We start from the raw sequence: 16,422 nt of genomic DNA, 5'->3' as shown, positions 1-16,422 counted from the left end.
ACATTAGAGGAAGGTGGGCTTTATACCGGAAAAGGTTTTCCTGCGTCTGGACTAGAAGATTTTTAATACGATTATTTACATCCACTTCAGACGAAAAAGCAAGTGACATAATACAAAAACGCTCAGGAGGCGACAGGACTAACCACTTTTACACTTTGATCTTTCCTTCTAGGCTGTACAGTATTCTTTATGTATTAGCTGGTGAGTCAAATTCATTTAAAACCCGGGGCACGTGTTCCACGTGGCAAGGCTTCCATAAAAACATTTGGTGAACGAATAAAGTAACATAAAAACTTACAGTTCAAACTCTCAAATTGCTATCAAGATCATGTCTTTTGAAAGACCGATATAAATCTCACTCTAACCAAAAAAAAAAAAGTGATCTCGCTTTCTTTCAAGCTTAGAAAAGAACGCTGTTTCCGCCCGGTTTCGAACCGGGGACCTTTCGCGTGTTAGGCGAACGTGATAACCACTACACTACGGAAACCGCTCCATGGGTTTGTACTTCTATAGTCTTTGATATATATGTGTCAATTCACAATTCTCAAGTTAAAAATGACTTATGCCCAATTGAACAGCGCGAAACCATTTCAAAAGCTTGAATCTGCATGCACTTTCTTCCAAAGCGCCTAGGTACCGCGGTAGAAACCAGGCACTCCCGAGTTGCCCTTCCTTTGGGTGCACCCTGGGAAAGAAGGTTTTATTTATACATCCTTTCCGCAGGTTGAGCTGCTCAGAGTCCGGGGCGAAGCAGGGAACTTTCGTTATTCAGCCGCGAAAAAGCCATCCTTTCAGCTGCTGGTGGAAGGACGTGTAAAATTACTTTTGAATTTCCTCCTTTTGCTTATGAAGACCAAGCAGAGGTTCTAAATTGACTGCTTGTTTTAAAATTCTCTACAGGGTATGCAGAATCAGACACCAGGATGCGTTTATTGACATGCAATGTACTTTTAAATTTTTCCAAACTTGAATTTCCTACGACCTGAGAAACTTCACTTTTTCTCCAAAAAGGCAGGCACGTCCTTCAGTCTAAAAATCAAGAGTAGGGAATGAGGCTTGCAGATTACACCAGAAGGATATAATTCGAATATATATATATGTGCGAGGAACTACTATTTTGTTTTAATTGCGTATATTTTGCTTGGAAATCACAGGAAGAAACACAACAAAGCATTGCCCAGCGTACAGAAAAAATAATAAACGTACTTAAAACTCATTTAAATTCTAGCATTTTTCTCCTTATTTTAGAAGTTTAACGTTTCAGAAGCAGACACTGCCTCCCTTCCTGCGACAACTTTCCCCTTTTAAGTCTCATTTTCCCCCAGTTTCAAGGGCGAATTCTAGAACTCCCCGGAACCGCCACCAGTTAACCAGAATTCAGTGGCTTTGGAAAATAAAACTGCTTTTATAGCTCTTTTGGGTATTTGAGAAATGCACTTGTGAAGTGTTAGAGTTGAATCTTTTGATGGGAAAGTCGGGTTTTCCTGATACTAGGATTCCGGGATTCCAGGGGTTGGGGTGGCCCAGTTCCTGCGAGAAGCAATAGCGGGCGGTGACATGAGGAGCACAGTGCGTCCAGCGAGTCCTTGCGCCTGGGGGCCTTCCGAACCCTCGCCTGCGCCCCAGGATTCGGGCCTCACCGGGCCGTGCCGGGGCCTCTGTGACGCAGCGTTTCAGGCAGTCGGCCCCGGCAGAGCCCGCAGCCAGAGCGGCCCAGAGACTGGAGGCGGCGGCGGCAGCGGCAGCATGAACCACTGCCAGCTTCCGGTGGTGATCGACAACGGCTCGGGAGTGATCAAGGCGGGCCTGGCTGGGAGCCGGGAGCCCCAGTTTATCTACCCGAATATTATCGGCCGCGCCAAGGGCCAGAGCCGCGCGGCCCTGGGCGGGCTAGAACTCTGCGTGGGTGACCAAGCTCAGGACTGGAGGAGCTCGCTGTCCATCAGGTACCTCCTTCTCCCAGCAAGACTGGTGGGGCTGGGGAGGTTGTGGGGGGGTGGGGCTGGGGAGGTTGTGGGGGGGTGGGGCTGGGGAGGTTGTGGGAGGTGGGGCGGGGGAGGTTGGGGGGCGGGGCTGGGGAGGTTGCGGGGGGCAGGGCTGGGGAGGCTGCACGGGGCGGGACTGAGGAGGTTGCGGGGGGCGGGGCTGGGAAGGTGGGGGCGGGGCTGGGGAGGTTGTGGGGTGGGGCTGGGGTTGGGTTGGCTGGGGGCGGGGGGACTGGGGGTGTTGGGGTGGGACAGGGAAGAACCCCAAAGGAGGTGCGCAATGGGGACAGAAAGGATAAGGAAGCAGGGAGCAGGAAAGCCCCAGCCAGCTGAAGTTACTACAAACGCGCGGGTCACAAATCTCCATGGGTACCACACATCTAAAAAATTGAACATTTTGCTCTCTGTGGCTATACAAATGTATTCAAACGTATAAAGTTATCGAACGAATTCATTTAAGAATATTAACTCGGCCGGGCGCGGTGGCTCAAGCCTGTAATCCCAGCACTTTGGGAGGCTGAGACGGGAGGATCATGATGTCAGGAGATCGAGACCATCCTGGCTAACATGGTGAAACCCCGTCTCTACTAAAAAATACAAAAAACTAGCCGGGCGAGGTGGCGGGCGCCTGTAGTCCCAGCTACTCGGGAGGCTGAGGCAGGAGAATGGCGTAAACCCAGGAGGTGGAGCTTGCAGTGAGCTGAGATCCGGCCACTGCACTCCAGCCTGGGCGGCAGAGCGAGACTCCGTCTCAAAAAAAAAAAAAAAAAAAAAAAAAAGAATATTAACTCATGGTTCCTTTTGTCACTTGGGTTATTCTCTTCAATTGACATTTAAACTATACTATAATGTGGACATTTCCCAATTTTTTAAAAGTCATAAACTTCCAAAGGAGAGAGAAAATAGAAAGCAACAAAAATTGCAGAGGTAAGTAGCTGTGCTAATTTTTGCTGACACTTACCTTCTGTGAGAGGCTGTGGCAGTTATTGCCCATAAAGGGATATTGGTAATAAACGCGGGGTATTAACTGATGGTCGAAGACAATAGAACTAGAAAAATAAAAAGCTGTCATTGATCTTAGTGCTCTCCCTACAGTTACCCAGTGGAGCGTGGTCTCATTACTTCATGGGAGGACATGGAGATCATGTGGAAGCATATCTATGACTATAACCTAAAGCTGAAGCTGTGTGATGGCCCAGTCTTGATTACTGAGCCAGCCCTGAACCCACTGGCCAACAGGCAACAGATCGTGGAAGTGTTTTTTGAGCATCTGGGTGTTCCTGCCTTCTATATGTCCATCCAGGCTGTGCTGGCTCTCTTTGCTGCTGGCTTCACTACTGGTCTTGTGCTGGATTCAGGTGCTGGGGTTACCCAGAGTGTGCCCATCTTTGAGGGTTACTGTCTGCCTCATGGTGTGCAGCAATTGGATCTGGCAGGCCTTGACCTCACCAACTACCTCATGGTGCTAATGAAGAACCATGGTATCATGTTGCTTAGTGCTTCAGACAGAAAGATTGTTGAAGACATCAAGGAGACCTTTTGTTATGTGGCAATGAACTACGAAGAGGAAATGGCCAAGAAACCTGATTGTCTAGAGAAAGTTTACCAACTACCTGATGGGCAGGTCGTCAGGCTCCATGACCAGCTCTTTTCTTGTCCAGAGGCCCTCTTCTCTCCGTGTTGTATGAACCTTGAGGCCCCTGGCATTGATAAGATATGCCTCAGCAGCATAATGAAATGTGATACAGGCCTGAGGAATTCCTTCTTTTCCAATATTATCCTTGCTGGGGGATCAACCTCTTTCCCTGGTTTAGACAAGCGGCTAGTTAAGGATATAGCAAAGATGGCTCCTGCCAACACCGCTGTGCAAGTTATAGCTCCCCCAGAAAGGAAAATATCAGTGTGGATGGGAGGTTCTATTCTTGCATCCTTGTCTGCCTTCCAGGACATGTGGATCACTGCTGCAGAATTTAAAGAAGTTGGACCCAACATAGTACACCAAAGATGCTTCTGAAATACAGATAAAATGGTTAGAAGAAAATGTTTTGAGTATATGTGACAGAAACTTTGGATATTATGTGTTTCTGGGAGAAGAGAAAATACTTCAACTATTGGGATGCCAATATTTCTGTTTTATTTCTATAATGGGCTTGGGGATAATAATGATGAAGCTCAAGAACAGGTGTCTATTGAGTAGAACCAAGTTAAAATAATGTTTCCCATAGTGTTTCTTCTATAAGTTGATGTTGGTGAGCTTATATTTCCCTTGGAAGAGAGCATTTGTAGTACAATATGCTATGTGCCAAATGAGTGATAAGATTTAAGCTTATTGAAGTTTAGGGAAAGAAGGTTGCTGTGGTGAGGAAAGAGACTCCATAGCAGAGGTACACCATCATGGAAGGGGTGGCATTGGGATGGAGGGCAGATATCCAGGCAAGCATGCTAAAATGAACAAGTTGCTAAAGATGAGAATGAACAAAGCATATTCAGGGCATGTTTAATAGACTGATTTTGTTTGTTTTTAAAATTTTTATTTATGGATGCATTTATTCATTTAGTTTTAGAGGCAGAGTCTTGCCCTGTCTCCCAGCCTGGAGTGCAGTAGTGCAATCATGGCTCACTGCAGCCTCCAACTCCTGGGTTCTGCCCTCAGCCTCCCAAGTAACTGAATCCACAGGTGTGCACCACCACGCCTAGCTTAGACTGATTTTGTTCAAGTGAAGAGCTCATATAGAGAAGAGCAAGCGCTATGACTAGCAAGGTTAAGTGAAGGCCAGGGACTGAAAGGCTTTAAGTGCTAAATATCCAATATGCAAAGGAGAGAAATTAAAGATTTAAAAGCAGAAACCTTAAGGAAACTATGTTATGATGAATGTGGTGATAGTTTGGAGAATAAATTGAACAGGGAAGGCCCTGGAGATTTGGTGATCAGTTAGAAAGTTACTAGTCCAGATATAAAGTGCCAAGTCTTGTACTCAAGATTATAAGCAATAGGAATTTAAAAAAAGAAATTATGAAAACTGACAAGATGTAGTGCCTACTTAGATATGAAGGGGAAAGAAGGGTTTGAGATAATGTGGGATGCTAAGAGAATGGTAGTGGTGTTGACATATAACTCAAAGCATTTAGCATCTACTCTATGTAAGGTACTGTGCTAAGTGCAATAGTGCTAAAAACAGGAGTCAGATTCTGTCCTTAAAAAACTTTACAACCTGGCAGATGCTATGAAGGAAAAAGGGGATGGGAGAGAGAGAAGGAGGGAGAAAGATGGAAAGAGAGACATTTTACTTTTCTTTTAGATCGAGGACAGACAGCGACAACTCCACGGAGTTTATCCAACTGAACACGAGTAAAACTTTTAAGATCATCTTGTCATTTATATGTAAAACTGCACTATACTGGCCATTATAAAAATTCGCGGCCGGTTGCGGTGGCTCACACCTGTAATCCCAGCACTTTGGGAGGCCAGAGCGGGTGGATCGCTGGGGCCCTCGAGTTCGAGACCAGCTTGGGCAACATGGTGAAACCCCGTCTCTACTAAAAACACAAAAACTAGCCAGGTGTGGTGGCGGGTGCCTGTAATCCCAGCTATTCAGGAGGCTAAGGCACGAGAATCGCTTGAACCCGGGAGGCGGAGGTTGCAGTGAGCCGACATCACGCCACTGCACTCCAGTCTGGGCGAAAGAGCAAGATTCCGTCTCAAAAAAAAAAAAAAAAAAAAAAAATTCGTTACAGTTTATGGTGGATTACTCCCCTCTTTTTCCCTCATCAAAACACAGCACTACTTTACAGCAAGTCAATGATTGAAACGCCTTCCTTTCCTAATAGAAGGGAGACCCAGTCCTTAAGATTAATAATGTAGTAGTTACACTTGATTAAAGTCATCCTCTGCTCAAGGAGGGACTGGAGAAGGCATTCTAAGGAGAAGGGGGCAGGGTAGGAACTCCGACGCATCCCACTGAGCCGAGACCAGATTCTGCTTTAGTCAGTGCTGCCTGGGAATCTATTTTCACAAAGTTCTCCAAAAAATGTAATGATCAAAACTAGGAATCAGTATTCTGTGTCCTGGGCCCTAAAATCTTCCTGTGAATTCCATTTTTAAGGTAGTCGAGGTGAACCGCGTGTGGTCTGCAGAGCATAGAAAAAAGGCCCTCTGATACCTCAAGTTAGTTTCACCTTTAAAGAAGGTCGGAAGTAAAGACGCAAAGCCTTTCTCGGACGTGCGGGAGGTCAGCGTCTTTCCTCATGGCCGGAAATGGAACTTTAATTTCCCGTTCCCCGCCCGCTGCCAGGGTGACTATCACGAGAGCCGCGAGAATAAGCTTGGCCAATCCGCGTGGTTGGCGGCCGCTCCCTTTATAAGCGGACTAGCCCGGCAGTACTCTGGGTTGCGGAGGGTGGGCCTGGGAGGGGTGGCGGCCATTTTTTGTCTAACCCTAACTGAGAAGGGCGTAGGCGCCGTGCTTTTGCTCCCCGCGCGCTGTTTTTCTCGCTGACTTTCAGCGGGCGGAAAAGCCTCGGCCTACCGCCTTCCACCATTCATTCTGGAGCAAACAAAAAATGTCAGCTGCTGGCCCGTTCGCCCCTCCCGGGGACCTGCGGCGGGTCGCCTGCCCAGCCCCCGAACCCCGCCTAGAGGCCGCGGTCGGCCCGGGGCTTCTCCGGAGGCGCCCATTGCCGCCGCGAAGAGTTGGGCTCTGTCAGCCGCGGGTCCCTCGGGGGTGAGGGCGAGGTACAGGCCTTTCAGGCCGCAGGAAGAGGAACGGAGCGGAGTCCCCGCGCGCGGCGCGCTTCCCTGAGCTGTGGGACGTGCACCCAGGACTCGGCTCACACATGCAGTTCGCTTTCGTGCTGGTGGGGGGACGCCGATCGTGCCCATCCGTCACCCCTCGCCTGCAGTGGGGGCTTGTGAATCCCCAAATCTGACCGACTGGGCCGGTGTGCTGCAAATTGTCAGGAGACGTGAAGGCATCTCCAAAGTTGGCCAAAATGAATGGGCAGTGAGCCGAGGTTGCCTGGGGCCGTTCCTGCGTGGGTTCTCCGGTCTTCGGCTTTTTGTTGCCTTTTATGGTTGTATTACAACTTAGTTCCTGCTCTGCAGGTTTTATTGAGGTTTTTGCTTCTCCCAAAGTAGATCTCGACCGGTGCCCTCAATTGGGTGTGGGAGGGCAGTGATTTTTTTTTTTGAGAGATCATTAAGCATTTAATGAATATTTAATTAGAAGATCTAAACGAAAATTCAAGTTGTGTTCCTTTAATGGTCATCAGTTTATGCCGAAGATTACAAATTTCTTTGAAAAATTAGACCTTGGCGATGACCTTGAGCAGTAGGATGTAAATAACCCCCACAAGCTTAGCGTTTCAATAACGGAACACTAGATATAATGAAAGACGGAAAAGAAATTTACAGAGGAATATATTCCACCCCCCCCCCCCCCCGCCTCCCAGCCGGCAGTCTCCCTCAAGAATTGGCTCTGATTTCCTTTAAGAAAATAAGCTGATGGCCCACTAGGTTGAAAGAAACAAACGGGCCATTCTGTCCACTCATCACGACAAGGTAATTCCGTCGCAAATCCATACCTTCAATTCCTTAGGACCCATCTTCTGGGAGTAGTTGCCAAGAGAGATAGCAGCCAGGGATGTGAATATAAAGGCCCACCTTTAGGGTGATAGCCTGAATTCTGATGATTGAAAGGGTCCGTAGTTAAGACCATGTCAGTAAATTTATAAACGTGTATATTTACAGCTTTTTAACCTATTACCTAAAGTAGGTCCCCAGGAATTGTCTAGCAGATACATTTCTTAGCACTATTAGAATTAAGAAATGTAAAAGAACCTCTAGAGTCCACTGTTGCTGGTAATGTTCTCTAAATAAGGAAAAATACTTTTCCAATCAGCATAGTTTTGTGGAAAGTAAGGAATGAAATTCTAGTTACGATTTTGCCAAGAACTTGTCTGGAGTCTTGAGGAAGTCGCTCAGCTTCTGTAAGCCTCACTTTACTCAGGGTGATCTAAGATCCCTTTTTCTTTAATTTGTTTTTTTTGAGACGGAGTCCCACTCTGACACCCAGAGTGTCGCACTGGCCGCATCTTGGCTCACTGCAACCTCCACCTGCTGGGTTCCCAGCGATTTTCTCTCAGCCTCCTGAGTAGCCGGGATTACAGGCACACACCACGATACCCGGCTAATTTTTTCGAACTCCTGGCCTCAGGTGATCCGCCTGCTTCAGCCTCCCAAAGTGTTGGGATTACAGGCGTGAGCCACCATGCGGGGACTAAGACCCCTTTTTCAAGACGGCGGGGATTCCTTGAACTGCAGAGAAATGCATGTCTTTTGTTCTTACTCCATCTAGTGGTACTTTTGCTTCTCCACATTTACAACTTTTGTCGTGGTGCAGGGCCTTGAAGCAAGAATGGCAACAGACTGGGAATATTTTTCTTTCATTTTTAAAAAGAAAATAGTGATTTAATACATTCAATTTAAAAATAAGTGCATAGTTGTTTTCTAGCTCATATTTGAAGTCCTCCCTGTGACATGTCTATTACGAACAGTCCAAAGGACAATTCTTCTTAGTATTATAAACATTCAATATATTTTTTCTTTTTGGTAAAATGATTTAAGTTTTGTAATTCTGGAGTAAAGACGGTCGGTCATCCTGGATGACCATACAGGTCATCCAGTGAGATAATTTATGTGAAAATTTTCTGTACATCATAATTATGGCAAAAGTGACTTCTTACTGCCACAGATTTGAGTGACCCTAGTAGATGAAGAAACTGCTGCTGAGAGGGGTTTTATTTACTTGCCTAAGTTATTTACTTGCGTAAGTTAATTTTTTTGCGGAGTTGTGACCAGAAGCCAGGCTTCCCAACTTCTAGTCCAGTGTTCTGTTCACTGTATTGCACCCTAACGCTTTGTTGGTTAACCTGGGACAGATGGCTAGCATTAACTCCATCATCACTTTCTGGTTTAAAATAAAATAACCCCCTTAATAGTTGTAACCTTGGTTTCCACCCCACATCCACTCCCGCCCCAACACTCTTCGATGTGATTTTGTGCTGTGTGTGTTTCACTTTTTTACAAGTACAGTTGATTCTAGTTATTTGCAGTAGTTACATTCTGTGAAGCCTCAGTGAACACTGAATTAGTGAATACTGAACCATTGCTCCCAGAGGAGTTACAGGATTAGGTTTCTGGGAACATTCAGTCACAACATTTTTGTCAAACAATCAGTACATAATCTTGTGTGTGTTTCTGTTAAAGACATCCTAAAGTATGTTGTTAATTCATTAGCATTGAACTCATATTCAACAACACTATCACTTAAGCCTGAATGAAGCCTAGCTAACACAAGTATTTTTTTCCTGTAAGACACATCACAGCTTTTTTGTGCTTAGGAACGCTAGACAGCACTTAAGCACTATGATTGGGGGTCATTTTAAACAGCACAATGACCAACTAAAAGCACAAAAATATGAAAAACTTGCCATTAATTAGACCAGAAATAGGACACTTGTTTATAGTGTCCTTTTCGGACTACAGGGGCAGAACTGGGAACCTGTGTGTTGGGGAAATGAAACTTCAGGGCTCTGCACATGCCCATGAATGACTGTGAAAGCACTGCAGGTATTGCTTTTGAGATATAAACAATTTTGGTGACTAGGTGAATCCACAAATACAGAATCTACGAATATTGAGGGTTGACTGTACTTCAAGGTCTATGTGACACCTGTATCTGAGAGAGACTATAGGTGTCCACATGGTTCCTGAGGTACTTAGGGCTTCTTTCATGCCTTTTATATGATTTAAGCCAGTGATTCTCAAAGGGATATAGTGAGAGAAAGGTTATATGAAGTTTGCAAATGACGATACTTGTTCTTTTTATTTTCAGTTACTTAGGTTGCATTTCACAAAAAGAAGGGTGTGAGAATTTTATGCTTATGAAGGAAGCGTTAGCTCTAAAAATACTGAGAAACATGCTTTTTCTTTTGTCCTTCAGAATGAGGGGCTTCCTTTGTAAGGTCCGGGGTTGGTTATGGGTTTTGTTTCTGAGGATGACATTGAGTTTTAATTCAGCTTGTCCTGATTCTGCAGTCAAAAATTCCATGTTAGCCTGACTCAAGACTTAAGAGAGAAATAGATAACACAGGCACAAGTGTGTGTACACGTGCACCCACCCTCATACAAAGTGTAAAGAAGGAGTGGTTTTAAACTAAGATGAGAATGAAGTGATGAAAGTTAACTGTCATTCCTTCCATGTTCATTCTTTTAAGGTAATAATGTGTGATGGAAGTAAAAACAGCAAAAATACCCAAGAATTAAGCCAGGATTTGCAAATTTAAATGTCTGCAGAGGACAGAAAGGAAACAAAGAAGTGAATCACACTAGGAATAAGAAAATAGAGACTATAGAGATGGTGGGGAGAATGAGCGTCCCTTTTTAAGGAGGCAGCAGTCTTACAGAAATTGAGCCTAAAATTGTCAATATTGCAAGAGAAGACAAAAATCAGATTTTTATGTCAGCACCACTGATTATAGAATGTTGGTAACTAAATTGAAATCAAATTTAAGTATTATATAAGTGCATAGTAAATAATTTGGCTGGCCTTTGTTCCTGAACCCTGGGAAGTAGCCTCTAAACCCTTAGAATTCACCAAGAATGGTGGGAATGTCTTTTCATGGTAGACCCATTGGACTAGACCCAACAGTTTACACTAACGAGATGATTCATGATTGGGGGTTGGTCAGTCATGTGATTAGAGTGTTGGGGCTTTGGGCCCCGTGATACTAGCCCAACCTCTTGAGAGACTTGGAGCCACATGTCTGAGCCATATGACTAGTGATTCATCTAATCATGCCTGTAATGAAGCCTCAGTAAAAACTCTGGACACACTGAAGCTTGGATGAACGTCTGTGGTTGGCAGTACTCAGTGTGCTAGGAGGAAAGTGTGTCCCTGAGAACATGAGGAGAGGGACCATGGAGCCTTCTTTTTGGGACCCTCCCAGACCTCACTCTATGTGTCTCTCCCTTTGGCTGGTTTTGATTTGAATCCTTTTGCTATAATAAAACCATAATAATAACTGTAATAAACATCTTTTTGCTATAATAAAACTGTAATAAAACCGAAATAACGCTTTCCTGAGTTCTGTAAGTCGTTCTACTGAATTATGAAACTTGAAGGGATAGTGGGAACCCCTCAATTTGTAGTCAGTTTGTCAGATGTAAGGATGGCCTGGGGACCTCCTAGCTTAGGTTGTTGATAGCTGAAGTCATTGCAATGGGCCAGTCAAAAAACCTTTTGAGATAAAATCTGGTGCATTATAGGCTATTAATTTGTGACCTTTGGCCTAGGCAAATTTAAGCATTCCTGAATGCTTTCCCTAGAAGGGTGAGGGTTTGGACCATCCTACCAGTTTAAGGCCTACTCAAAATAAATGTATTTGAGAGGAGTTTACACTGTTGGTATCTTTTATAGGTTTCTGGGAATATCACTAAAGAGAAGTTTCAAAATTAAATTTTAATAATATTCTGAAAGTAGTAATGCTAGTCCTTCACGTATAGGGGTTAGGGTATTTCTTCCAGTGGTTCTGCCTGAGAGGTGGGCCTGTCTTTCATGTCCATTCTGTCAGTCTTTATGGGATGTGAAGAGGGTTCCACCATCACTCAGTGGAAATGAGGCAATTTTTCCCATATTTGTCCTTTACTCTAGTTTATATCTCCCCTCCTAGGTAGGTATCAAAGTATATATGGTCTTCATTTGTGTTGCCTCAAATTCTCATTTCTTCCTTGATATACAAAGGAAACAGGAAGACATGGAAATAAGGGTATTATTGTGGTCCTGTACTTTTACCCTGTTCTAACCTAGCTGAGGGAATCTAGCATAAGTCACCCAACTTTACATTCCGCATGTGTCAACCAGATGTACTAATACTTCCCTTAAAGGGTGGTTGTGGGGAGAATATATGAGTAATGTGTGTGACAGCAACTGGTACTATTAACGAAAGGAGAAGCCTGTCTTACTCTTCCCAAGTAATGATTTTACAGTGCTCTGATGGGTATGTTGTAGTGACTTCAGCAGGAAGTGCTTTTGACTTGGGTATATAGTTAAGAGATAATATGGAGTGGAAGTGCTAATGGTTTGTGAATTTTTAAAATAACACCAATTATGAACTTGATGCACACCTGCAGCTAGAATCTTTCTCTAGATGATGTTTGACTATCTTTTTTTTTTTTTTTGTCTTGGGGCCCTAGGTTTTCTCTTTGGTGATATTTATGTGTGTACTACGGCTGTCTATATAAGTGTTAAAAGGCATAATTATAGTTATTAAAAACAATTTAAGGAAAACAGAAAAATGCAAAAATGAAGACATACAAATACTGAAATTTTTGTATGATCAATGATATTATAACTAAAATGAAAAACATTATACATATCAGTTGCAAAAACAGTTATATTCCCCACAATCTTTTTAAAAAATGTGAGCAGTTTGCTAAAGTGAACTGGGTCATTTATTTTCAACGTTGGAAGAAAAAATTAAAGCTACATTTGAACTGTAATGGCACCAAGGAGTTCAACTTGACCTCGTATGCCAGATTATAATCATCTTTCAAGTGTACAAACAAGGAAGCATAGTTATCAAAGAATGAGAAATACATCTGTTCAAAGACCATTTACTGCTTTAACAAGAGGTGAAAGCTTGCCAGAAATGTATAAACACCTAACCCCGTGCTATTCACAGGCTTAACATGTTCAAAGACTTGGGGGCAGGGGGTGGGGGGTAATTTAAAAATATCTTTGAAGTTGTGGGTATTCATCATCATATCTAATAATGCTTACTTTCTAGAGCCCCTCTCCAAGGAGGGCAAAGCAATTTATCTGACTTATTTTCATGACATCCTTGTGAGATAAGGCAACCACTATTATCTCCCTTTTGCAAATGGAGAAACTGAAACGTTGGGAGGTAAAAATCACTTGAAGAAGGTTAGTAGCAGGCCCAAGAATGTAAACACACACATTTAAGCTTTTAACTGCTATTTTACTTTGCAGAAAACTAAACAAACAAAAAAAATTTTTTAAATCACATTCATTCTCTTTTTAAGTTAAAGAAAAATTAATCATCTATCAACTTTTCCTTGGTAAGGAAAACTGTTTGAATGGCTTTTCACAATAACTAGAATCTTATTATACTGGAATGAATGAACTACTTGCAAAGTTGTGATGTTCATTTAACAAACACTAAATACGTAGTCTGCAACATGTTGTATTGTTCACGAATGTTGAGACTTCAAAGGTGAAATATATTCCTCACCCTTAAAGGTCTTCCTGGAGAGAGAGGAGTCTATAAGCAAATTATATGGTGCTGTCTTAGGTTATTTAAAGTTACTAAATTCTTAATTTTACCCCCAAATCTATTTTTTCCTCCCTTTCCCCATTTCTGTAAATGCCGCTGCTACACCCTATAGCTCAAACCAGTCTTCTGGGCACCATTGCTGATGTCTCATTCTCCCGGCACCTCTCTGTATCCTCTGGTCTATTTTTTTTTTTTTTTTTGAGATTGGGTCTTGCTCTGTTGCCCAGGCTGGAGTGCAGTGGTGTGACATAGCTCACTGCAGCCCTGAGACTGAGGTGGGAGGGTCACTTGGGCCCAGGAGTTAGTACAGAGGCAAATGCTAAGTAATCTGTAATTAATAATGCTACTTTTTTGATTACAAAATTACTGTGACAATATCATTTTAAAAAGGTGAGAAACAGAGGGACTACAGATGTGTACCACCAGCCTAATTTTTAAAATAATTTTTTTGAGAGTCAGGATCTTGCTCTATTGCCCAGGCTGGTCTTGAACTCTTGGCCTCAAGTGATCCTCCCATTTTGGCTTCATTGCCACTACCTTAATCCAGTTTACCATCTTTTTTTTTTTTTTTGAGACAGTGTCTTGCTCTGTTGCCCAGGCTGGAGTGTAGTAGTGTGTTCTTGGCTCACTGCAACCTGTGCCTCACGAGTTCAAGTGATTCTCCTGCCTCAGCCTCCCAAGGAGCTGAGATTACAGGCACGTGCTACAACATCCGGCAATTTTTGTATTTTTAGTAGAGATGGGGTTTCACCATGTTGGCCAGGCTGGTCTTGAATTCCTGACCTCAGGTGATCCACCTGCCTTGGCCTCCCAAATTGCTGGGATTACAGGCGTGAGCCACTGCCCCAGCCCAGTTCACCATCTTCTACAAAGACCTGACAGGTCTTTCTACTTCTTATCTTGCCTCCCATCCATTACCAATTAATTCTTCACAATGAAACTAAAGTGATCTTATTAAAAGGTTAACTAAGCCATGTTTTTTCTCTACACAACCCTTTAGTGACTTCATGTTGCACTGGGAATAAAATCCAAAATTCTTATCCAGGCTTTGTATAATCTGGCCCCCTGCTTACCCCTCTGATATGGTTTGGCTGTGTCCCCACCTAAATCTCAACTTGAATTGTATCGCCCAGAATTCCCATGTGTTGTGGGAGAGACCCAGGGGGAGGTAATTGAATCATGTGGGCCAGTCTTTCCCATGCTATTCTCGTGATAGTGAATAAGTCTCATGAGATCTGATGGGTTTATCAGGGGTTTCCACTTTTGCTTCTTCTCTCATTTTCTCTTGCTGCCACCATGTAAGAAGTGCCTTTTGCCTCCCACCATGATTGAGGCATCCACAGCCATGTGGAACTGTAAGTCCAATAAAATCCCTTTTTCTTCCCAGTCTCGGATATGTCTTTACCAGCGGTGTAAAAACAAACTAATACACTCTCTTCTCTTCTTGCACTGTGCTTCAGCCACACCAGCCTCCTTTGTACCAAACTCTCATCCTGGGTTCTCTGCTTAAATTGCACTCATAGTTCCTGGCCTCTTCTCTCCTCCTCAAGTCTCAACTTAGATACTACCTCCTCAGAATCCTCTCTGACCCCCTTTTGAAGCAGGTTACCCCTCTTCTTGTGGGTTGATTACCTTTATAACATGTTTTCCTAATTTGCAATAAATTATTTGCTTATCTGTGTTCTTCACTGGGCTATAAGGATAGGGGCAGAACCCAATTCATTGAGCTCACTGATGGATCCCAGGTGCCTAGTACATAAGAGGTGCTAAAAAATTGTTTGTTGAATGCTTGATGGAGTGCTGTTGTGGCAGAGAACAGACCAGCTAATTGTAACTATGATTCCACCAGCACAGAGGCAAATGCTAAGTAGATATCTATAATTAATAGTGCTTTCTTTTCTTTTTTTTTTTTGAGACAGAGTCTTGCTCTGTCGCCCAGGCTGGAGTGTAGTGGCCGGATCTCAGCTCACTGCAAGCTCCGCCTCCCGGGTTTACGCCATTCTCCTGCCTCAGCCTCCCGAGTAAGCTGGGACTACAGGCGCCCACCACCTGGCCCGGCTAGTTTTTTTGTATTTTTTAGTAGAGATGGGGTTTCACCATGTTAGCCAGGATGGTCTCGATCTCCTGACCTCGTGATCCGCCCGTCTCGGCCTCCCAAAGTGCTGGGATTGCAGGCTTGAGCCACCGCGCCCGGCCGTAATAGTGCTTTCTAATGTTTTTCAGTTGCAAAATTAATGTGACAATATCACAAAAAGGCGAGAAATAGAAAACAATCACGTTTCAGTAAAATTCAGGTCATTATTTATTACATTTCTTTCCAGTCTCTTTTTATATGTATATTTTACACTTATATGTCAAATTCTGCTTTTTAATTTAGTAATAAATTATAAATATTATTCCATGTTATTACAGAGCCTTCAGAACCATTATTTAATATTGTTCCTAATGTTCCATTTAATGGATATATCATAATCTATGTAACACTTCACCTACTGATGAATATTTAACTTGTTTTCAATTTTTTTACTGCTATTGTGAATAATTATGTGCAGAATTTTTTATGTTTTTAGATTGTTCCTTTACTTAATTACTAAGAGTACATGACTAACCCAAAGGGTAGTATTTGGTTTGAAGGAGAATTGTCCAGACTTGTATAGTACCTCTGGGTAATCTACCTATTTTACTTTCTCTTCTAGAATTTCCCAAAACAGAATTTATCTTGATCACTGTGTATATCTGGTTGTCAACAGGACTAGAGCTGGCCGCAGCTGCAAACCTTGAGTAGCTATGCAGATTGAATCATTCAATCTTTTCCAGAGTCCTTCTACTACTAAAATGAAGGACACATTATATCTTCTCTGTCTTATCTTTTCTCATCTTCTTTCCTGCCTTGCTTTCCCTGCCAAAAGTTTTGAGAAAGCAGGAGGTAAAGATGGCAGGGAGAGAGATAATGGCTAAAAACACAGAGTCTGTTTCTCAGAGTTGTGTGTGTGTGTGTGTGTGTGTGTGTGTAATATTAAGTCATGGGGGTCAAGGGTATCAATGCAGAGGCTGGATACATAGATGATGGTGCCTCTCCTGCATC

General features: G+C 43.3%; 1 protein-coding gene and 1 non-coding gene across 2 annotated transcripts; one reads left to right on the top strand and one right to left on the bottom strand.

Moving 5' to 3' along the window:
• The first annotated feature begins 91 nt into the window (after window positions 1–91).
• Window positions 92–4,502, top strand: ACTRT3 (actin related protein T3). Its single transcript, XM_033211667.1, has 3 exons — window positions 92–201; window positions 724–1,946; window positions 3,081–4,502. The coding sequence occupies exons 2-3, from the start codon at window positions 1,558–1,560 to the stop codon at window positions 3,997–3,999; spliced, it is 1,308 nt and encodes a 435-aa protein (XP_033067558.1). The 5' UTR covers window positions 92–201; window positions 724–1,557; the 3' UTR covers window positions 4,000–4,502.
• On the bottom strand, window positions 415–487 carry TRNAV-AAC. Its single transcript has one exon. It is a non-coding gene; the product is annotated as a tRNA-Val (tRNA).
• Window positions 4,503–16,422: the final 11,920 nt, after the last annotated feature.

The sequence above is a fragment of the Trachypithecus francoisi genome, unplaced genomic scaffold (genome assembly GCF_009764315.1).
Source record: "Trachypithecus francoisi isolate TF-2019V2 unplaced genomic scaffold, Tfra_2.0 Lachesis_group0, whole genome shotgun sequence".
Lineage (NCBI taxonomy): Eukaryota > Metazoa > Chordata > Mammalia > Primates > Cercopithecidae > Trachypithecus > Trachypithecus francoisi.
The sequence above is the reverse complement of the archived record's forward strand: the minus strand, read 5'-3'. Positions and strand labels throughout refer to the sequence as shown.

Coding starts and splice junctions, on each gene's coding strand:
- ACTRT3 (XM_033211667.1), top strand. CDS start 1,558: ATGAGGAGCACAGTGCGTCCAGCGAGTCCTTGCGCCTGGGGGCCTTCC. Junction 1,947..3,080: donor AGGAGCTCGCTGTCCATCAG/GTACCTCCTTCT, acceptor CTCTCCCTACAG/TTACCCAGTGGAGCGTGGTC.